This window comes from Orcinus orca, chromosome 12 (assembly GCF_937001465.1).
Source record: "Orcinus orca chromosome 12, mOrcOrc1.1, whole genome shotgun sequence".
NCBI classification, from domain to species: Eukaryota; Metazoa; Chordata; class Mammalia; order Artiodactyla; family Delphinidae; genus Orcinus; species Orcinus orca.
Genome location: NC_064570.1, coordinates 81,169,934 through 81,194,755, shown reverse-complemented (window position 1 = coordinate 81,194,755; position 24,822 = coordinate 81,169,934). Strand labels below are relative to the sequence as shown.

The following is a 24,822-nucleotide window of genomic DNA, read 5'->3' as shown; positions in this document are numbered from 1 at the left end:
AACTTCTCTAGGCAAGAAACACAAGAGAAGGAAAAGACCTACAATAACGAACCAAAACAATTAAGAAAATGGGAATAGGAACATACATATTGATAATTACCTTAAATGTAAATGGACTAAATGCTCCCACCAAAAGACACAGATTGGCTGAATGGATACAAAAACAAGACCCTTATATATGCTGTCTATAAGAGACCCACTTCAGACCTAGAGACACATACAGAGTGAAAGTAAGAGGATGGAAAAAGATATTCCATGCAAATGGAAGCCAAAAGAAATCTGGAGTAGCAATTCTCATATCAAACAAAATAGACTTTAAAATAAAGACTATTAGAAGTGACAAAGAAGAACACTACATAATGATCAAGGGATCGATCCAAGAAGAAGATATAACAATTGTAAATATTTATGCACCCGACATAGGAGCACCTCGATACATAAAGCAAATACTAACAGCCATAAAAGGGGAAATCGACAGTAACACATTCATAGTAGGGGACTTTAACACCCCACTTTCACCAATGGACAGATCATCCAAAATGAAAATAAATAAGGAAACACAAGCTTTAAAGGATACATCAAACAAGATGGACTTAATTGATATTTATAGGACATTCCATCCAAAAACAACAGAATACACATTTTTCTCAAGTGCTCATGCAACATTCTCCAGGATAGATCATATCTTGGGTCACAAATCAAGCCTTCATAAATTTAAGAAAATTGAAATTGTATCAAGTATCTTTTCTGACCACAATGCTATGAGACTAGATATCAATTACAGGAAAAGATCTGTAAAAAATACAAACACACGGGGGCTAAACAATACACTACTTAATAACGAAGTGATCACTGAAGAAATCAAAGAGGAAATTAAAAAATAACTAGACACAAATGACAATGTAGACATGACGACCAAAAACCTATGGGATGCAGCAAAAGCAGTTCTAAGAGGGAATTTTATAGCAATACAATCCTACCTTAAGAAACAGGAAACATCTCGAATAAACAACCTAACCTTGCACCTAAAGCAATTAGAGAAAGAAGAACTAAAAAATCCCAAAGTTAGCAGAAGGAAAGAAATCATAAAAATCAGATCAGAAATAAATGAAGGAAATGATAGCAAAGATCAATAAAACTAAAAGCTGGTTCTTTGAGAAGATAAACAAAATTGATAAACCATTAGCCAGACTCAAGAAAATAAGGGAGAAGACTCAAATCAATAGAATTAGAAATGAAAAAGGAGAAGTAACAACTGACACTGCAGAAATACAAAAGATCATGACAGATTACTACAAGCAACTCTATGCCAATAAAATGGACAACCTGGAAGAAATGGACACATTCTTAGAAATGCACAACCTGCCAAGCCTGAATCAGGAAGAAATAGAAAATATGAACAGACCAATCACAAGCACTGAAATTGAAACTGTGATTAAAAATCTTCCAACAAACAAAAGCCCAGGACCAGATGGCTTCACAGGCGAACTCTATCAAACATTTAGAGGAGAGCTAACACCTACCCTTCTCAAACTCTTCCAAAATATAGCACAGGGAGGAACACTCGCAAACTCATTCTCCGAGGCCACTATCACCCTGACACCAAAACCAGACAAGGATGTTACAAAGAAAGAAAACTACAGGCCAATATCACTGATGAACATAGACGCAAAAATCCTCATCAAAATACTAGCAAACAGAAACCAACAGCACATTAAAAGGATCATACACCATGATCAAGTGGGGTTTATTCCAGGAATGCAAGGATTCTTCAATATATGCAAATCAATCAATGTGATACACCATATTAACAAACTGAAGGAGAAAAAATATATGATCATCTCAATAGATGCAGAAAAAGCTTTTGACAAAATTCAATACCCATTTATGATAAAAACCCTGCAGAAAGTAGGCATAAAGGGAACTTTCCTCAACATAATAAAGGCCATATATGACAAACCCACAGCCAACATCGTCCTTAATGGTGAAAAACTGAAACCATTTCCACTAAGGTCAGGAACAAGACAAGGTTGCCCACTCTCACCACTCTTATTCAACATAGTTTTGGAAGTTTTAGCCACAGCAATCAGAGAAGAAAAGGAAATAAAAGGAATCCAAATCGGAAAAGAAGAAGTAAAGCTGTCACTGTTTGCAGATGACATAATACTATACACAGAGAGTCCTAAAGATGCTACCAGAAATCTACTAGTGCTAATCAATGCATTTGGCAAAGTAGCAGGATACAAAATTAATGCACAGAAATCTCTGGCATTTCTATACACTAATGATGAAAAATCTGAAAGTGAAATCAAGAAAACACTCCCATTTACCATGGAAACAAAAAGAATAAAGTATCTAGGAATAAACCTACCTAAGGAGACAAAAGACCCGTATGCAGAAAATTATGACACTGATGAAAGAAATTAAAGATGATACAAATAGATGGAGAGAGGGCTTCCCTGGTGGCGCAGTGGTTGAGAGTCCGCCTGCCGATGCAGGGGATGTGGGTTCGTGCCCCGGTCTGGGAGGAGCCCACATGCCGCGGAGCGGCTGGGCCCGTGAGCCATGGCGCTGAGCCTGCGCGTCCGGAGCCTGTGCTCCGCAACGGGAGAGGCCACAACAGTGAGAGGCCCGTGTACTGCAAAAAAAAAAAAAAAAAAAAAAGATGGAGAGATATACCATGTTCTTGGATTGGAAGAATCAACATTGTGAAAATGACTCTACTACCCAAAGCAATCTACAGATTCAATGCAATCCCTATTAAACTACCACTGGCATTTTTCACAGAACTAGAACAAAAAATTTCACAATTTGTATGGAAACACAAAAGACCCCGAATAGCCAAAGGAATCTTGAGAACGAAAAACGGAGTTGGAGGAATCAGGCTCCCTGACTTCAGACTATACTACAAAGCTACAGTAATCAAGACAGTATGGTACTGGCACAAAAACAGAAAGAGAAATCAATGGAACAGGATAGAAAGCCCAGAGATAAACCCACACACATATGGTCACCTTATCTTTGATAAAGGAGGCAGGAATGTACAATGGAGAAAGGACAGTACTTCAATATGTGGTGCTGGGAAAACTGGAAAGGTACATGTATAAGTATGAGATTAGATCACTCCCTAACACCATACACAAAAATAAGCTCAAAATGGATTAAAGACCTAAATGTGAGGCCAGACACTATCAAACCCTTAGAGGAAAACATAGGCAGAACAGTCTATGACATAAATCACAGCAAGATCCTTTTTGACCCACCTCCTAGAGACATGGCAACTAAAATAAAAAGAAACAAATGGGACCTAATGAAACTTCAAAGCTTTTGCACAGTAAAGGAAACTATAAACAAGACCAAAAGACACCCCTCAGAATGGGAGAAAATATTTGCAAATGAAGCAACTGACAAAGGATTAATCTCCAAAATTTATATGCAGCTCAATAACAAAAAAACAAACAACCCAATCCAAAAATGGGCAGAAGACCTAAATAGACATTTCTCCAAAGAAGATATACAGACTGCCAGCAAACACGTGAAAGAATGCTCAACATCATTAATCATTAGAGAAATGCAAATCAAAACTACGAGATATCACCTCATACCAGTCAGAATGGCCATTATCTAAAAATCTAGAAACAATAAATGCTGGAGAGGGTGTGGAGAAAAGGGAACACTCTTGCACTGCTGGTGGGAATGTGAATTGGTACAGCCACTATGGAGAACAGTATGAAGGTTCCTTAAAAAACTACAAATAGAACTACCATATGACCCAGCAATCCCACTAGTGGGCATATACCCTGAGAAAACCATAATTCAAAAAGAGTAATGTACCAAAATGTTCACTGCAGCTCTATTTACAATAGCCCGGAGATGGGAACAACCTAAGTGACCATCATCAGATGAATGGATAAAGAAAATGTGGCACATATATACAACGGAATATTACTCAGCCATAAAAAGAAACGAAATTGAGGTATCTGTAATGAGGTGGATGGACCTAGAGTCTGTCATACAGAGTGAAGTAAGTCAGAAAGAGAAAGACAAATACCGTATCCTAACACATATATATGGAATTTAAGAAAAGAAAATGTCATGAAGAGCCTAGGGGTAAGACAGGAATAAAGATACAGACCTACCAGAGAACAGACTTGAGGATATGGGGAGGGGGAAGGGTAAGCTGTGACAAAGTGAGAGAGTGGCATGGACATATATACACTACCAATCGTAAAACAGATAGCTAGTGGGAAGCAGCCGCATAGCACAGGGAGATCAGCTAGGTGGTTTGTGACCACCTAGAGGGGTGGGATAGGGAGGGTGGAGGGAGGGAGATGCAAGAGGGAAGAGATATGGGAACATACGTATATGTATAACTGATTCACTTTGTTATAAAGCAGAAACTAACACACCATTGTAAAGCAATGATACTCCAATAAAGATGTAAAAAAAAAAAAAAAAGAAGAATCCTAACCAAGGAAGCAAAATATTTGTACACTGAAAACTATAAAACACTGCTGCAAGAAATTAGAGAAGGCATAAATAAATGGAATGATGTCTCATGTTCATGGACTCACAGACTTAATATTGTCAAGATACCAATACTACCCAAAGCAATCTGCACATTTAATGCAATCCCTCAAAACTCCAGTGATTTTTGCAGAAATAGAAGAATCCATCCTACAATCAAATGGAATCGTAAGGGACCCCAAATAGTCCAAAAAATCTTGAAAAAGAAAGCTGAAGGACCCATACTTCCTGATTTTAAAACTTACTTGAAATCAACAGTAACCGAAACAGTATGGAACTGGCATAAAGACAGACATATCGACTAGTGGAGCAGAATAAAGGGCTTAGAAATAAACGGTCACATAAATACGGTCAAATGACTTTTAGTAAGGGTGCCAATACCATTCAATGGGGAAAGGACAGTCCTTTCAACAAATGGGGCTGGGAAAAACTAGATATCCACATGCAAAAGATACCATGTAATATTTTGTACAAAAATTAACTCCAAATGAATCAACATTAATTACCTAACCAAAAGAGCTAAAATTTTGCAACTATTAGAAGAAAACACAGGGGGAAGGCTTCATGACATTGAATTTGGCAACAATTTTTTTGGTCATGATACCAAAAGCACAGGCAACAAAAGAAAAAAATAGATAAGCTGAACTCCATCAAAATTTAAAACTTTAGGACACTATCAACAGAATAAAAAAGCACCTCTCAGAATGGGAGAACATATTTGCAAATCACATATCTGATATAGGACTAATATCCAGAATATATAAAGAACTCCTAAAACTCAACAAAAACAAACCTAATTCCAAAATCGGCAAAGGACACGAATAGACATTTCTCCAGAAAAGATATACAAATAGTACAAGCACAAGAAAAAAATGTTCAGCATCACTAATCACTAGGGAAATATAAATCAAAACCATGAGATGTCACCTCACATCCCTTAGGTTGTCTATTATAAAAAATAAACAACAGTTGGAAAAACAGTATGGCAGTTCCTCAAAAATTTAGACACAGAATTACCATATTTTCCACTTCTGAATATGTACACATAAAAGCATTGAAAGCAGACACTCAAACACATATTTGTATACCAACGTTCAAAGATGCATTCGCAACAACCGAAAGGTGGAAACAACCCAGCATCCGTTGGTGGTTGAATGGATAAACAAAATATCGTCCGTACATACAACGGAGTAGTTTTCAACCTTAAAAAGGAATGGAATTTTGATACGTGCTACGTTGTGGATCAACTGTGAAGACATTACATAAAGTAAAATAAGCCAGACCCCAAGGGACAGATATTGCATGATTCTACCTCATAGGAGGTACCTGGGATAGCCCAATTCATAGAGACAGAAAGTAGATTATAGGTTATGAGGGGCTGGAAGGGAGGGCCATTGGGGAGTTATTGTTTAAAGGGTACAGAGTTTCAGTTTGGATGACGAAAAAGTTCTGGAGATGGACAGAGGTGATGACTGCACAACAGAGTGGATGTACTCAAACGCCACGGATCTGCACACTTAAAAACGGTTAAAATGGTAAACTTCACATTATACATATTTTACCATAATAAAAATTCTAAAACGCATACTCAACTTTTGTTTCTGCCCCACGGCCCTTGACAAGGAGGGAAGAGAGACATAACAAGAAACAGAGAATAGGCGTTTGCTTTTAAATGTCACCGGATTTCCGAGAGCAACCAAATGAATGCCTATATTTTAATCTACAGGACCATCGACTGGTTTTCAGAGGAAACTCTGGAGTGCCGTAAAGCCACAAATCATCACCCACAGACACCACAAGCATTGTCAACACGACTTTATATTAATGCTTTGGGGGTTTTAAAAAAATTAAAGATGAATTTTTCTTGGAGTATTGTTGATGTACAGTGTTGTGCTAGTTTCAGGTGTACAGCAAAGTGAACCAGTTATACATGTACATATATCCACTCTTTCTTAGATTCTGTTTCCATACAGGCCATGTCAGAGTGTTGAGTAGAGTTCCCTGTGTCATACAGCAGGTTCTTATTATGTTTCTGTTTTTAAATCTTTTTAAAATCCCTAAACAGAGGGGAAAGGCAAGACCAGAACAGGTAAAGAGCATAAAACCTGTCTTTTGAGTATGCCCGGCAGGGATCAAAGGCAATTAGCAAGAGCCCCACGCCCCAGCTCTCTGCAAAGTGGGAGCCCGAGCTTCTCTGCAAAGCGAGGCTGCAGCTCCCCTGGCAGAGAGACTTCCCAAGGACGCCTCGAGCACTTTCGCCAGCGTGAACAGATGCAGTGGAGGAACTTTTCAAAGTTACAAAAATATCCCCAAACTGTCACTTGACCTTTAAGAAGGACACGCATTTTAGTCTTGCAACGTCGAGTTTATCTAGATGATAACGTGTCCACACGTGGACCCCGTCGGCCGACTGCTGGGGCTGTGCAGGCACGGCAGCAGGGGACGCTGGGGCATCGTGTCTTCTGCAGCCTCTCCCCAGCTCCTGGGGCCAGACCCCCGGGACAGCGGATATCCAGGTGGGTTGGGAAGCTGCCCTTCTGACCCACGTGACACATGTATCCTAAAGAACTGTACGGAGTCCCTCACGGAGTCCCTACAACTGTACACGTCACCCCCAGGCCCGTGGGGAAGCTGAATAGTAGGGCTTCTCTTCATCTGTAAAAAGGACACCCTGGTTCCCGCCTTAGACACATGAGGAGAATTAAACATCTCAGCGCCTAACATGGGGCCTAGCACACGGCAAAGGGTCAACACCCCTGCGGTCACGAGGGCTGAGGGCCGAGGGCTTTGGCTCGGCCGGGCCTGGAGCCCACAGTTTCCAGTTCCTAACTTAATGCTCCTTCTACCAAAACAGCAGTTTTCAGACTGGGGGTGCCTGGGCCTCGGGCATCTACGAAGACTCTCCTGGACCATGTGAGCGCAGATACCTTTAAGGGGACACGTTCTCAACCCCTGGGCCACCTTGCATATGCTCCCCTAAATCTGCTCCTCGGATGGAGGGGCAGGTCCTGCCTTTCATCCATCCTTGTCCCAGTTGGCCTGCTCCAGCTTCATATCCATCCTGGATCATATTAAATGTGCTCCAGGACCAAACAAAGGCAGTTAGAAATACTGCTGTCTTATTAAGAAAACTAACCTCTCTAATGAATAGGTAATAAGTCCTTTTAGAAGACAATGTTTCGACATGATTTTTTTCAACAAAATTGAACGAATGTCATCCATAGATTATTAAAATCATTTTTGCTAAGAGATCAACATATGACTTTCGGCTTAGAACTTGAGGGTTCAAAAACGTGAAGAACTCTGCTAGAAGAAAATGCTTTCCACCTTATTTACTTCTTCATCCAAACAAGGGTGACCCAGTGGCAACCAAACTTCTGCTAAACCCCACCTCCTTCTAGTAATAAGTAACACTCAACAACGATACAAAGTATGTATCAACAGCAACAAAATGCTTCATCTATTTCAGTAAGAAATCAAGTTCCAAGAAATGTAGCTTTTATACTTAATTAATTATACAACTGTAACATTTACGTTGTTTTGATGACTTGTTTACACCTCCTAATTATATTGTTAACCCAAACCTACAGAGACCTTTTTTTATTGAAGTATAGTTGATTTGCAATATTATATTAGTTTCAGATGTACAACAGAGTGATTCACTATAACACACTGGAAATCACGTGCTTTGCAGCTATTTTAAATGATTTTTAAAATGTAGACATCAATTTGAAAATATCCTAGAGGGAATGTAATTTTACCGAACTCTTTTAGGAGTTACATGAACAGAAAATATCAAAGACCCCTGGGTGTGATCACACTTCTGGTCAGAGACTAACCTGCATGGCGCAGACTCTGTGAAGAAAGAACAGGGAGAGGAGAGAGCCATCTGCACCCATACAGCCCAGAAGGTGCCCAGGGACCTGCGGACGGACAGATGGGGCCACACGCATGCACGCAGCCCCCACTCCAACGGCTACGTCTTCCCCAGGATGGCAGGAAATGGGCTATAAAATGTTTTTATTGATGAAAATTTAAGCAACATTTGAAAAACCAGAAAGCAGCTCGGGGTGAACCTCCCCATAAGTGCCAGGCGGCGGATGCCCCCCCGTGTTCCAGCCAAGGCTGGAGGGGCCTGGGCACAGGGAAAGCCTGTCCAGTCGATCCTCCCTGCTTCCTCTGTCAACAGGTGCTGGGGAGCCCGATACAGCTAACCTTCCCACCCAGCAGACGACCCTTAAAAAATCAAGCTATTGCTTCTAATCATGTGCCTGAAAAGTGGCTTCATTTCATTCCTATTAAGCTGCGCCCTCCTTTGTAACATGTTGCCTCTTTGATTCGTCCATTCATGGCAGAAAGAACCTATCATGTAAAACACCCTAGGTCCACGCCAGAGGCTGGGGCCCCAACTGTAACTAACACGCACACCCAGGAGCTGCAGGAAGTTGCGTGTATGCCCTGCTCTGAGACCCAGGCACGCCAACCTGCGACCTTGCACACACTCCCCAGCCAGCCCCACACCTCCTGACCCACAGGAGGACATCCTTCTACATCCTCCCAGCCTAAAACCTCCTTAAGCTGCTTTCTACTCTCTCCCATCTCACCTCCTCCAGGACCCTTTATCGACAAGCCCTCTTTAACTCCTGTCTCGCTAATCACCGTCCTAACCCAGCGGTGTAATTCAGATCCCCAATTTCCCAGTTCCCCCGGATACAGACTAACTTGGGGAAATCAAGCACTTCTACCCCCTCCTCCCCTCCAGGCTTCCAGAAACTCCGTCCAGATTTCAGGAGCAGAGGACTCAGAGGCAGCTACCCAAGTGGGACAGCGCAGCTCTGCGGGAGACCCGTCACCCGGGCAGCCACCACAGGGAAGCAGGGGAAAAGAATGTTTATGGAAGCACCCTAAGTGCCCATCATTGGATGAATGGATAAAGAAGATGTGGCACATATATACAATGGAATATTACTCAGCCATAAAAAGAAACGAAGTTGAGTTATTTGTAGTGAGGTGGTTGGACCTAGAGTCTGTCATACAGAGTGAAGTAAGTCAGAAGGAGAAAGACAAATACCGTATGCTAACACATATATATGGAATCTAAGAAAAAAAAAAAGGTCATGAAGAACCTAGGGGTAAGATGGGAATGGAGATGCAGACCTACTAGAGAATGGACTGGAGGATATGGGGAGGGGGAAGGGTAAGCTGGGACAAAGTGTGAGAGTGGCATGGACATATATACACTACCAAATGTAAAATAGATAGCTAGTGGGAAGCAGCCACATAGCACAGGGAGATCAGCTCGGTGCTTTGTGACCACCTAGAGGGGTGGGATAGGGAGGGTGGGAGGGAGGGAGACACAAGAGGGAGGGGATATGGGAACATATGTATAACTGATTCACTTTGTTATAAAGCAGAAACTAACACACCACTGTAAAGCAATTATACCCCAATAAAGATGTTAAAACAATGTTTATAAGGCACCTCTGTTCAGTACTGGGGGCCATCGTAGTAGGGCAGGCAACCCTCGCCTATGTCCCACGACCTCTGGGCGGTGAAGCTGGACTTGAACGTGGGGCTGTTTAACCCCCAAGCTCCCGCTCGAGCCCCCCATCAGCCTCCAGCCTCACACGTGGGAAGCGGGCACACCCCCCGCGGGCTCCACACCCCTCCCCTCGCCCTCAAGGCATCCACAGGGACGCCTGGCTACACACTAATGTTCACGGGTCTCTCTCCCCCTCTCCTTAGCACTGAAAGCTCTCAGAGTCAGAGCAGGGGCCAATTTTTCTTCCAGTTACTACTTAAAGGGCTCAGTGTAACCCTAGCCCCACACACAGACTTCAAGGCTGTGATCTGACTGACAGTCCCTGTGTGGGGGCCCCTTTCCAGGAACAGCCTCCTTCGGGAGGGAACAGAGTCCCTCAGCTCCAAAGCTTCCTACAATCCACTCAGTTTTGAGTGAGCATTTACTAAATGCCAGACACCAGAGACACAGCAGTGAACAGAAGAAAATTCCTACCCTCACAGAGTCTATATTCTAGCGGGAGAGACAGTGAACTGCAACACACATGCTGCACTCCGTTACATAAAGTGACGTTAGCTGCCACAATGAATCACAACTGTCTACATTAACAATTCCTTGGTACAACTAGATGGACAAATATATATATATCTACATTTTTTTCTATTAATTTACTACCCACCTAATCCAAGTTCTAATTAAGAACATAAAGGTCAAAGCTTTGCCTGATGGGGGATCTGAAAAGCAGATGTAAAAAAGTAAAGGCATGTCCCTCACACTGCTGTGTCCACACTTTCCAAATTCACAGACTGTTGGCGAGCATGGCTTTCTCTGCCTGGAGGGCTCTTTCCTCCCTGCCCCATGCCCCACCCAGCCCTCCTCCTTTAGGTGTCAGCTCACATGTCACTCCCTCCTACGACTCACAGCTCCATCAGGGGCCTCTGCTTTACCCACCCAGGCACCTGCGTTTCTCTCAACAGGCACTGATCCTAGTGTGCAGATGTGGTCCAGATGCTCGATCTGAGAGGGCGGGGACGCTCTGCGTTCACAGCGGTGTTCCGCCCTGCAGTAACTAACACAGCGCCCGGCACACAGTACGTGCTCAATTAACATCTGTTAAGTGGAGGAGGATACGAATTCATTACGTTCAAATATCTTCTGAACATGGTCATGTTTAATTAAGCCCAAGTAGGCACAAGGAATCTGGCACAGTGATACCCTATTACTGCTAGAATACACTTAGATCAGGGAAAACCCAGTTAATGGCGAACATTCAGCATTTAGCACATGCAGCTTTCATTAGAGAGATGAAGAGACAATCGACAAATGCCTACCATTTGGGCGGCAGGAACGACGGTCTTAGATCCTGCACGTAACTCACATAGTGTCTAAAGTTCTCTTTCCATTGATGGAGGAGATGGGGGGGGGGCAAAAACAACTGAGTTTTTAGTTATTTGGGGAAAAAGACCAAATAATCTGACTTTTGGTAAAGAACAGCCATCCTCAAGGTTTTCCTAGGATGCAAAAAGACTCAGCTCAGGATTTACTAATTTTGTTTTTAATCCAGGGAAATTTCTAGTACCAGAAGAATCAGACCATTAATAAACCTCCTACCCACAAGGGAGTCGTCTGGTGAATCTGTGAGTGCGGGCCAGCAGTGGTCAATATAATGACCATCTCAAAGGTTCCTACAAGCTCATCGTGTGCTCCGGGGGGGGGGGGGCTGCCCCAGCACCCATGGGAGGAAGCAACTGGCAGGGGTGTGTCACCCACACCAGCTGCAGCTCAGACTGGCTGAGGTCCCCAGCCCCGCTCCTCTGTCCTGATGGTAAACCACTGAGCCCACCTGGAACAATCCAGCATCACCCCCCATCATCATTCTATCCTGAAAATTATTCTTCCCCTCAATCTGTCTGCCCTGACAGGGTACACGCCCAGCAGATACCGTTGCTGATGTACACATATCAACTGAGGAAAAAAAATTAATGTGTCATCTTCTTGCAGAAATTAATTCTTACCTGTCCCCAGGAATATACAGTTCAAGAACATATAAGACTACAGGTTACGCACTAACTTGGCAGTTTTCACCTGACTTGAAAACATAATCTAAAACTCAAACGGTCTCTTGGTGAGACAGGGAGGAGGCAAAATTTCCATAAGATCCAATTACATCAGGAAGAAAAGGTCAAGAGAGAACATGAGAAGTTGACAACAGCCCAGAGGACAGACCCGTATCTAACACTGCATCACTTTGCTGTACACCTGAGATGAACACAACATTGTAAATCAACTAGATCTCAATACAAAACAATTAATATAAATGCTTAGAAAAGAAGACAGACCTGAGTTCAAGTACGGCAGAAGCTAGAATGGTATCAGAGGACTCCGGTGATCGGACGCTTTACTCGTCACAACGACACGCGCCCACCTGACTATACACGTTAGTGGGATGGGTTGCAGGGCGTCAGAGGGCAGGCTCCAGAACCGGGGCACTGGGCCCCCCATCCTGTCTCGGAACAGCTCCATGACTTTGTAAGCCACTTCCTGCTACTTCAGCTCTTCTGGAAACGGGGGACGCTGATTTTAGCGATCCGGGTAACGACTATATTAGATTCAGGCTGTATTTTTAAAAGTCCCTGCACTCACCAAAGAACTGTGTTCATGCCTAAACATTAGCATTAGGATGGTGGAGAATGGGGGCCATACTAGAGCCTACCTCAGGGGCTGATGTGAGGATCAAATGAGCTAATACATATAAAACCCTAAATATGGTTCGTGGCCCACAGTAAGTGCTCATTTTGCTTGTATCCATGGTAAAGGGTATCTCACACATTTATTTAAAGTTGTCCCCAAAAATGACCTGGTATGAACAATGGATTATCTTAGTTTATTTCTATGAACTGGAAATCTAAACCTGCCTACTTAGCGGCCTACCTACCTACCTAGGGATTGGTATGACGATTTTATTTGTGTTTCAGGGGAGAATTTGATAACTACGCAAAACGTAAATGGCATGCTTCAACAGCACTGCAAATCAAAGATAAATAATGTTATCTTAATTTATGCAGACCAAGCAAATATTTCATCAGAGTCCAAGAGGTCTGAATAGATATCTCTGAGGATTATTGAATTCTGTACCAAAAAACCCCCACTACTTGAGTAGCACCTGGAATAGTTAATAAATAAGGCCGTCGACTTCAGTTCTTCTATTCTGCTTCCGTAGCATGCCTTAAAAGCAATTACTATTCCACTACTGTTCACACGAGAAAATTTACAAGCCTGCAATCCAGAGGCAAGTGGGGTAGATGGAAGAAAATGGAGTCGCCCACTAGTTTCCAAGAAGCTTCAGACAAAGTCTAAATGCTTAAAAGACACACATTCATTGTAGCCGACAACAGCCCGGACGTGCCTTCATGGCTATTCATGAGACAGAATAATCGGTGAAAAGTAGGTTGGAGGACGAAGAATGGGAAAAAGACAATAGGAAGAGGCAGAAGAGAGAAGGCCTTTTAAACCCAGAGTTATTTCTGGCCCATTAAAATATCAAAATCCAAATGAAAACTGCTGGTGTCCAAGGAGAACCCTGTCCAAAAGGAACCACAGCTCAAGTACTGTATACCCAGCGGGAGTAAAGAAAATGTACAGATTTAACACTGATAGCCTAAGAAAGCTGCCCGTAGTTTTATAAATCCAGTTTACACAATTCTCACATTTGATCAGACTTATGGTATGGCTATTAACATGCTTTTAGGTGGGAAGAAAGAAAACACAAGGGGAGCATTGCAGGTAAAATCGTCGTTGGATGCTACCCCCTAAGAGACTCTCTGAGGTTTCTTCACTTTGAAAAGATAAACATCCTACACCAAGTAACTGCGTCAGGGGAAAAAGGAAAGGGAGCTCTCCTGTCTCCTTTCAGGAAATACATCCAGAATCTACTATTTAGGGGGAAAGTGCCGAACACTGTAAATCTGAACATCCTTTGGATTGGGGGCTCCAGTGAGCTGCATGTAAAGGGAGGAACATATGTATAAATGATCAGAAAAGAGCAGGACAAACTCGCCCTCACCACTCCCGGCACACAAACCGCTTCACTGCACCCAACACAGCATCCAACAAAGGGCCTCTCTAGTTCACTGCTTGCCAGAAACGTCTTCCAAAGCTGGTCTCATTAACTGAGCCCTTTCCTGAGCCCCTAAGGTGTTTTCAGAGTCAGCTTGTCTTTCAGCCTCACCTCGCTCAATTTAAAGTTTTAAAAGTTTCATTTTCTTGCTTGGAAAGTGCCCTTTTTTAACCTCTCAACTCAACGGGTTTCCCAAGGTGAAAGTAACTTCACCTGAAAGGCGGCTGCTTTGAACTCGAGAGAGCTTGGAAGGTTTTCTAGCAAAGGACACAAACCTGATCAATAGCGTTATTGAAAACGTGACCAGCTACAGTCCCGTTGGTCTGTGGCTGCCATTTTTACGAAAGCCGTGTACATCCTTTGCGAATCAGCGCTTCCGGAGAGCTATGTCGATGGGGGGTGCAGGCGGCGGGCAGCAGGGTTACCCGGGAGCCACGGTGCCAAACCCCATCAAGGCCACAGGAAGAGGCCATGCTGAGTTACTGGCAACGTGGAAAACTCCAGGCACCTCCTTCTCCAATGGACAGCCCAGCTTCTGCGGCTACAATTCACACAGCTTCATTTGCAAATGATTTGGCTATTAATCATAGGATTGTTCGATGCAAATATTTCTTTCCTGGTGGCACAGCTCAGTTGAAAGGGGAGCCTGAGAATTAGCTAGCTGGATGGGAGAAGAAGGCTCCATTCCAGTTACCAGGGAGGAATAATTGGACACAGGGAGCCTATTGCAACTTTGATTTAATTTGGAGACCTTTCAGCTTTTACTTGCCTTCATTTGCAGCCAATGCTTAGTGAGCTCATTTGTACCTGGTTCATTTTCCTCCTTTTATCTTATCTGTGTTAACATCAACCGTGGAAATGAGGGGCACCATGAATAAAAGATGAAGGTTAACTCAGGACACTCTTTCCTAAGGTACTGTGAATTACTTAAAAATGAATTTGTTTGTGCACCACAGAAAGGGCTTAGATATACGCCTGGCCCTACAGCATCCCTGATCAGCACCTGCCCTCCCACCCAAGGAGCTGTAGTTTTTAGATGTTTTAACTGGTCCTACCTTTTCTCCAAGAGAGCACTGTCTAGACTGCAATCCGCATGGAATCATTATTCCCAGAACTGGTGGAGAGTAGGCCAGCTCATTAATGCACAAGACTAAGGATGCATAAACTCCACTAATCTGACTTTTTAGAGAGTGCAATCCTGCTTGCCGTGAAAAGAATGTGCTGTAAAAGAAGACTGCATGTCTCAACATAGATGCCTGGTGAACACAGAGATGCCTGCTTTGTCCAAAAACACTGTGCTGGGGGAGGGATGGTGGGTGAGAAGGGGATTAGTCCCAAAATGCCTGTCTGGGAGGAACCTCCAGGAGCTACAGAACTTAAATTCTAAGTGTATCATGCATGTTATGCTTTTTAAAAAATCCCTTCTCTTGTTTATTTCGTATATGTGGCACCCCTCCTTAAATAACAGTTGCACATGCTCTTAAGTTGATTTTGACTATTTCATTACTTCCAACTGTACAAAACGTTAGTGTCTTGAAAGTTTTGCATTTCTTTCCTATATAGTTTCCTCTCAGCCAAAGCTATTTTTTTCTCCTTACCCTCGCCTCTTTCTTTTATCTTCTCTCTCTCTTTTCTCCCCCATGGACCAATAAAAAAAACCCTACTGCATTCTTCTCTTTCTGCTTCATATCCACCACCACCAAGCCTTCCTTTCAGTTTGGGAAGCATCAAAGGAAGACTGTGTTCTGAGCCGTTTCTCTGCCCGTCTGTGCTAACTCTGTGCCAATTCAATCCAATACCTCACACCAACTGGCTAGAAGCTGGAAGAAACTGAAACTCACGGCTCTTCATAGCCCGTCCCCTTAAAAGGTTAATTAATAATAATGTTCAGTATTTTGCTTACATAAGACCACACATTTTCACAGGTAGGGCAACTTCCAAGTTGTAGAAGAAGGAAAAAAGACTTTGGGGTTTACGATAGCTAGTGGGAAGCAGCCACATAGCACAGGGAGATCTGCTAGGTGCCTTGTGACCACCTAGAGGGGGTGGGGGCTGGGTGGGTGGGGATAATGAGGGTGGGAGGGAGGGAGACGCAGGAGGGAAGAGATATGGGGATATAATGTATATGTATAGCTGATTCACTTTGTTATAAAGCAGAAACTAACACACTCTGTAAAGCAATTATACTCCAATAAAGATGTTTTAAAAAAAAAACTAAACCTAAGATCCTACTAGAATATGATAAGCAATAAATAAATATTATTTTAAAAAAAGACTTTGGGGTTTAAAATGATGGTGTACTGAAATGTAAGGGTCTTTGCTTCAGAATACAAACCACGTCTTTTGGGGGCAAGAGTACGCAAACAGGATCACAATAAGAACCCAACTTAAAACATCAGATGATATCTCTAATCTTGGTTATAATAAAGACCATACTATAGACGACAAGCTTATTGATTTCTTCGTGGGGGGAGGGAACATATGAAGAAAGCCCTTCATCGCGAAAGCATGAAAAGAAAAGATGGGAGCAATGACTGGTCCTTTTATTTATGAAGCAGGAGAGGATGAATAGAAATGAAGGCAGCGGGCTTCCCTGGCGGCGCAGTGGTTGGGAGTCCGCCTGTCGATGCAGGGGACACGGGTTCGTGCCCCGGTCCGGGAAGATCCCACATGCCGCGGAGCGGCTGGGCCCGTGAGCCATGGCCGCTGAGCCTGCGCGTCTGGAGCCTGTGCTCCGCAACGGGAGAGGCCACAACAGTGAGAGGCCCGCGTAATGCAAAAAAAAAAAAAAAAAAAAAAAGAAATGAAGGTAGCGATTGCCCTTAAGAAATGGATTTTTAAAGCCACACAGGCAGAAAAATTAAGCTGGAGAGGTACAGAATAGCTCCGTCCTGAGGTTATGAACGCCAAACTGAGATATCTGGATGAAAGCATGGGACGTTTGTGATTTCTAGACGTACAGATTGTCCAGTTTACTTGGCGGAAGAGGAGGGATGATGGCGTCTCGGAGGCAGGATGTCAGGAATTTGGGGGAGAGGAAGGCAACAGTCCCACGATATGTCAAAATGCCCAAGATTTTTTTTCCGCTATATTTGTGGAAGAGGAACAAGAAAAGTGAAAAATTACGCAATCCAGCCTCATTTGCGGAACGCTCGCGCATGCGCACACACTCAGGCGGCAATATACCAGCCTCAAGAACTAACACCTGTTCTAACCGGGTGCCTGATGGCTTTGTGCACCTGTAGCCTCCAAGGGAAACTGTGCCATCGCAGCAGCAGCAGGCCGGGCTGCGCCGAGGACCTCATGGCGGGCACCAGGATGCAATGGCCCGGTGCCAGAGTGTCCAAAGAGGGTCCTAGAGAAGGGTAAGGAAAAGGAAACGGGCAGTCCAGCTGATACCTCGGACTGCAGAAAGACAGAACCACAGGGCAGGGCAGTCTCGACTCAGTTACCAGAGGGCTTCCTCTTAAAGGAGGTCATCTTTAGAGTCTGAAAGGGCCTTTGCGGGGTGCGGGAATAGATGGAAGGAGGACGCCTTAGAAGTCAGGGTTTTCTCTAGTAACCATTTCCGTGCCAGCGGACTGTACGAGAGAAATGTGTCTCTGGGCTGATTTTTAGTTTCCTTCTCCACCGTCCTCCCGATATGGTTCTAGACTCAGAATCACACCTGTGTGCGCAGAAGGGCCTCGGAGACCAACGAGCCCGCCCCCAGTGCGCTGGGTCCCTCCCCGGTCTCTCCTGCAGCCCGGCCCTACGGAGCTCCATCCTCAGGCCGGACAGAGCCCAGCTCCTAGAAATCATCCCCGCGCCTCACACCTGCGCCACCGCCTCGGCCCAATCGTGGGGCCGGTGTGTGTGTGTGTCGGGGCGGGGGAGCAGCAAAGCCCCCGCCAGACTCCCTCCCCGAGTCACAGTGATCCTCCCACCCCCTCCACCCCCCACCCCCGGGGCCAGCGGGGGGCTGCGGAGCTCTGCGCCCGGAGTCCCGAGTGCGCGCCCGGGTAGGTGAGCACTGCCCAGCGCAGCGGCGTCAGGACCGGCACGCGGGGGCCCCTCCCGCCCGCCTGCCCCCGCCCCCCGGCGGGGCGCGCCGGCCGCTACCTCCTGGAAGAGCTCGAGACTGTAGGTGTTGTCATCGTCGGCGAAGAAGAGCACGCCGGGCTGCGCGCGCTGGTGCCCGTGCCTCTGGCGCAACCAGGCCAAGCCGGCGTTGCGCTGCTCGGTGGCGCGCGGCAGCCCGGGCCGCTTGTAGCGCCGCGGCGTGGGCACGTGCAGGTGCGTGCTGGGCAGCCCAGCGCGCGCCAGGAAGCGGCTCACCAGCTCGCTGCGCGCAGCCGCGTCCTCCACCAGGATCCAGTGCAGCTGCGCCACCTGGCGGAACGTGTTAGCCAGGCGTGTCAGCTCGGCCTTCTGCACCGGGCGGCTGTAGGTGGGCGTGATGGCATAGATGGTGGGCAGCGGCGGCTCGGGCGGCAGCGGCGGCGGCGGCCGCGACTCGTTGCGCTGCTCCCGGCTGCGCCCCGGGCCGCCCCGGCGGAGCGGGAGGCGGGCGCCCCCGCGGCCCCCGGCGTAGGGCGAGAAGTAGGGGCGCGGGGTGAGCGGGGGCGCGGGCCTACGCGTGTCCACGTCGAGCATGATGATGACGATCAGCATCCAGGGCAGGAGGATGAAGAAGCGGCTGAAGAGCACTGACTTCATGGTGCGCTCTCCCCCGGCCTCTCGGACGCCCCGGACCGGGGCGAGCCGGGGGACCCCAGCGCGCAGTTTGGACGGCGGCGGCGCCCGCGCTCAGGAAGCCGCGGCCCGCGCGCTCTCCACGGGGTGGGTAGCGGGGCGCTGCGGGGGTGCGGAGCCGGGCCTGGGGGATCCGCGCATGTGCCGAGGAGCTCGGACTGCAGGGCGGACGGCGATGCCCCTACTCCGGGGAGTCGGTGGGAAGCGGGACACGGTCCAGCCGCGCGCTGCCGGCCCCGGAGTTACGCCGAGCGCCGGGAAGGCGGCGATCCCACCGCGCTCTTTCCGAAGAGTGGGACCTGGGAGCCGTCCCGCGGCGCTGCGGGAAAAGGGACTCCAGCCGCGGGCCCCCGATGCGCTGCCGGGGGCACCTTCGAGGGCGGGGGGCAGGCGCCGAGGGCTCTCCCTCGTCACATCCCAGCCCCGGCGGCGAGGACCGAGGGCGACGCCGGGGATGCCGTGCGCCCAGCTCTGCTCGCGCGCCGCAGCGGAAGCCTGCACTCCGATCCCTCGCTCCGCTCTGCTCTTCGGAGAACCGCTCCCGGCTCCGGCAGCAAGATCCCAAAGCCAGGAAAGAAAGAAAAAGCGAGGGGCGGGGGCGCTGCGGACTCCAGCGTCCTCCCAGTGCTCCTGTGGGGAGACAGCAGCGCTGCTACTGGCGGAGAGGGGCCGCGAGGGGGAGGCGGGGAGGGGGCCCGGCCAGCCGGCTCCGGAGGCTGCTGCTGCACCGCCGGCGGGGAGCGAGAGTAGGGTCCCCCCCACCCCGGGCGCCACGGCCTCGGGCAGGGTCTGGATGCTCGCTCGCCCGTCTCCGCGCGCTCTTAGCTGTCTGAAACGCTACAGGGTCTTTGGAGACCAGCCAGGAAAACCCAGGCACGTGCGGAAAACTCGGGAGACCTCGGGTGGAGAGTGAGAGGAGAGGGGAGACGGGAGAGGGCGAAGGATGCCTTCTCTGGCGCCTGGCCGCGGGGTTCGTGTGCTGGGGGTGGACCGCACAGCGCCGACAAAAAGCGCTTTCACCCAAAGGCAGAGCTCAACAGAAGCCCCGGGAGACGGAGGGGTGCCTACACGGGTGTTTGGCTTGTGAGATAGCTCAGAAGAAAGAATCAATCCGAACATTTGCTGCCTGACTGCAGTTAGATCATTGCGGGGAAATTCCTAAAACTCCAGCCGAGGACGTGGAACTTATTTTCCTTCCTTAATTTGGAGTCCCATTTCCTCACAGTTGGCTGCCGTCAGAATTATTCCTTTCGACCCGCCCAACGATCCTTTCGAGAAGGCCTGGGGAGTGGAATCACCTCGTTTTCTGGATGAGGAAGCTCCGAGGCTGGTGGCGTTGGCCCAGAGGAAACGGGACGCGGATGCCCCGAGTCTAGCCAGTGGCTTCTCTGCGCGGCCTGCAGAAGCCTCTCCCGACACAGCCCCGCCGGGCGGGCCGGCCCCCCCCAGATGTAAGCATGGTGCGCTCGAAACCAAACGGAGCGCACGGCGACGTGTGGGAACCATGACAGTGCCTGGAAGGCACGAGTAAACGTAGGCGCTTGGTCTGGATTTTTTCTATCTAGCGTACCCACTGGCTAAGTCCCTGGCTGTCTGTGATGGACGGGGATGAAAGAAGAAGGACCTTGCTTCGTAGTCACGTCCCGGGGAGGTGCTCGCACGCAGAGCAGCAGGAAAGCCTGTCCCCCAGACTATGATAAATAATTTCTGAGCCTGTCTTCCCCTGGCTGTCTGTCTTCCTCAGGCTCGTTCACAAGTAAATCCCTGCGATCGCGCTCCGAGTGTGCGCGCGGGGAGCGCCCTGGGGCGGAGGCCCCTCTGTCCGGCGGTTCTGCCGCTCCTGGTTTTCTCAGGACCGGGAATCTGGTTCTGCCCGGCCCGGGATGCTGTGGTTGCTCCCACCCGTCCTCAGGCCCTGGCGCGTCCGTGAATTTCCCCAACTTCCCGCCCAGAGTCTGAAGCCTGAGAGTGAAATTTATAGATCTAACCCCGCCCGCCACCCTCGCAAGGGCTAACCTTCTCTTCCACTTCCCGGTATCACCTACAGCTCATACTTCACATCGGCGGATCACTGCCTCCAAGACATAGGACACAATGAGTCCATCGGACCCTTCCCATGTTCGCGGATAGCTTAACGGGCCTATGAAAATAGCACAACCTCGGGAAAACGCGTCCCGGTCAGGCCCCGGGCTTTCAAGGTCAGCATCCTGGGGGAGGCGGACGGACGAGGGTGGGGGAGGGGATTCAGTGGAGGCTTTTCTCAAATACTGGAAAGAGCACACACACCTGCCCACCCTGCAAAGGTTACTGAAGTCTCTTTCGGTCTGCTGGAATTTTTTTTAATGTAGTTGAAGAGAAACGCCTTGTGTGTTACCTGTAGTGAAGTCGGAATGGGTACAGAATTGTTCTTAAAAGCGTCACTAACCTTCGTTAGTAGGAACCTCTTGGTTATTCCCTGTGTACCATAAAACATATACCCTAATTGCCTCTTTTCCAGCAACCAGGACTGTTCAGGGGTGAGACACTTAGCAAAATCAATCAAATTTTGGAATTTATTTTGGGATTTTGACTGCTGCCCAGGATTCACAGGCGTCATACAACACAACACTTCACCAGCACACGCACATCCAGGAGGTCCGTGCATCTTTTCTATTACCCTTAGTCAGCATTTGCACCCAGGTTCATCTCATCCAGTCATCTGCTGGGAGCATCACGTTTCTTGGAGTCAGGTGGAACGGGGTTTGATCCCCAGCTGGGCTGCTTGGGCAACTTTAGAAAGTCAATGAGCTTTTCAAAGCCTGTTTCCTCATCTGGAAAATGAACTTGATAAAACATACTCCATCGAAATCTTGTAAGGATTAAATAGGATACGTTAGGTAAAGTGTTTTGCAGAGGAGCTGATGGTATTTAAACACAGGTTAACACTTCCTCAAAGGAACGTCTCACCCCAGGGGATCTGTGTGATCCTCGTGACAATGCCTCGAAATAGGACCCGCACCTGTGGAGAAGGTGTTGGGGTGTGTGGTAGAGTCTTCTGGAGGTGGGGTAGGGACCGGAAGAAAGAGGAAATCAACTTTCCCCAAATACAAGGTACCCCTTGTCACACAATAAGGGTGACATGATTCCAAGTGACATTTGTTTCAAACAACTGAATATGCCACATTGTTCTACATTCAGTGACTCAGAAATGTGGACCCATATCTTTCATGATCAAATCTGAGCAAAGATATAAAGCTATAAAAATTATTAAGAATGTCCATCTGAAGCCCCAAACCAGGGTAAAACACTTTCAAGTGCAAAAATGTATCATGCTTTAAAAATCTTGAGAGAATTATCAGGTGCTAGAAGGGAAACAGCTTCTTTACATGGAAGCATGAAGAAAGTGTCATTTTTCTGAAGCATAATCATGGGTAGCTGTAGTACATTTCCATATCTGTTTACAATCTTCTTACACGAAACAATTTAAACGTGATCTGCAGCTGATAATGAAGGTTGTTGAAAGTCACTAGAGTAATTAAAATGATTACCTAACTTCAGAGCTTCTGTATATCCTCTTGGTGTTTATCTTCATCTAATCTCTCTAATTATTTGTGTAACAAAGTGAGCATTCTTCTTCTGTACTAGTGAAGCCTTGGATTGCTGGCATCGGCTACTGTGTTTCAGCATTCAGCTGCTGTTCTCAAATAAACAGAGGTTAAAAAAAAAAAACCCTCATCTGGGGAGTTAACAAACAACATAATCACTAAACATTTGCATTTTGCCTTGGTGAGTAATATGCAACTGTTACTTCGGCAGCAAAAAGATTGCAGCCCGTTTAGTGCTCTGTATAGAACTGATCCCATGTGACATTTGAGCCTGGGGTTCTGCTAGTGTGACTAAATCAACCTTCACGTGAGCATTTTGGAACTTCCTTGACATTCTTAGTCAAGTGAGAAGGAGATCAAGAAAACAAGCTATACACAATTAGGTATTTGTAAATATTTGTATAATGTTATGGGAATGCAAATCAGGTTGTAAGAAGAATCAACTAACTCATGTGGGAATAATAATGTAATGGGGACGGTATTGATCATCAATACCCACCTGTGTGTGAACATAAATATTTTCTGATAAAATATCAGATACAATTATGTGAAAGAATGACGTCAAAATAAATAATTCGAATAGTCCCAAATTCCAGGGATACATGACAACTTCATTGATCACTGTCAGAAAAATGACATCCAACCCACAGATTAAATGGCTCATTTGGTTAATTTATTTTCATGCATCTGGATCCTTTTCAAATTTCAACTCTGGCCTAGAACTGTTCTACATTTTAATGCTTCCTTAAAATTGTAGACATTTGCAGCTGTTATGTACAAAATGTGACATTAGAAGTAGTTTTTCAGTAAAACTATTTTTGTAGGATGGGTTGGGATCAAGTTTATTCAGTAAAAGTGGTTTTCTCGAAAATTAGAAATTGGCAGTTTATCCTAATAATTTCATTTAGTTTGAATAATAGCGGAAGATAAAACATGCCAGCGTTCCTCCTTTTCTCTTTATTAATGAATTAGGATGCACAAAAAACAATAAAACATGTGTAAGGCATATTAGCATCCTTTATATCTTTTCCCCTCGCTATCTTAAGTATTGGCATTTACGTTAAAATGGTAATTTGTTAGAAATAGGATTTTTCCGTAAAACTACATAATCTACCTTTCACAGTTGTCATGAGAATCAAAAGAAATAATGCAGGTGAAAATATGTTAAATACTGTAAAGTCATTTATACATGCAAAATACAATGAAACAGGATTGGCCATGAGTTGATAATTGTTGAAGCCAGGATATTACACATGGCGGATCCAATATTATTGGACCTATTTATACATGTTCCAATATACATGTTCCAATATTATTGGACCTATTTATACATGTTTCAAATTTTCCATAATTAAAGGTTAAACTACATAAGTGATTATGTACTACTGTTTGTTTACCAAGATGGGACTGCTGGACCCAGAAGCTGGGTGGGTAGAGTATCCCATATCTCATGGAATCAGTCTCTTGGTCCAGAGACTAGGTTAGTCAGTTAAACAGTTATGTCCTATTTCGGGAGGCAATGGTGTAGGTGGAAATTGTGAGGTGGGGATATCTAAATTAGGCCTTAATATAGTACGAGTAACAGTCATTTAATAAGGGGCATGTCTATGGAAATAAAAGAAAAAGGTTAATGATTTGAACAAACTATAAACTGAATTTTTGAGTCCAGAGGGCAGTCAGTTGAGATTTTTAGAGGTTGGGCTTGAAGCAACTTTAGATGGTAGACTGAGGATAGGTAGTGGCAATCTAATATATATATATATATATATATTTATTTATTTATTTATTTATTTATTTATTTATTTATATATTTTTTGGTAATTTGACTATCTCTGGTGATGGCATCAGGTGATACGTATCATGGTGAAATTTCTGAGGGGCCTACAGCCAGCATGAAGGTTGTCTATACATGATCTGTTGTGATTTCCTTGGTTTCTTCTTTTTTGTATCAACTCGTCCAACTTCAGCTTGCTGGGATTCAGAAAAAGGGCAGCTTTAGTTTTCAGTGACGTTAGGTCAAGAGGGTGGGAGAAAAATTGGAAATATTAATTATTGCCGAAATGCACAAAATGGCAGGAATGAGATTACGAAGAGGAGAAGAAGCCCAGTCAGTGAACATGGCACGGTTCAAAAGCCACGCGGGTGTGTCACAGCTTTCACTGATGCAGAATTTTCCCCAGTCACCCCCATTTTTACCAAAGATAATCGAAGGAAGATGAATTTGTTTGTAAAACAATCTACTCTCAAGAAAATTGGCTTGATTATTTATATAAGTACAACAAGAATAGGGATTTATCATATAGGCCCTTTTAAAGTCTGTTTTGCTGTAACTTTTAAGA

The 24,822-nt window shown here is 45.8% G+C and overlaps 1 protein-coding gene across 2 annotated transcripts in view; it reads right to left on the bottom strand.

Annotated features, from left to right (window-relative positions):
• The window catches only part of B3GAT2 (beta-1,3-glucuronyltransferase 2), a 79,174-nt gene extending 60,175 nt beyond the window's left edge, over window positions 1-18,999 (bottom strand). For both annotated transcript variants that reach the window (XM_049695442.1, XM_004270124.4), the window contains exon 1: window positions 18,267-18,999. In XM_049695442.1, the coding sequence (XP_049551399.1) occupies window positions 18,267-18,863 (597 nt within the window). In that variant the 5' untranslated portion in view covers window positions 18,864-18,999. The remainder of the gene's footprint in view (window positions 1-18,266) is intronic.
• Window positions 19,000-24,822: the final 5,823 nt, after the last annotated feature.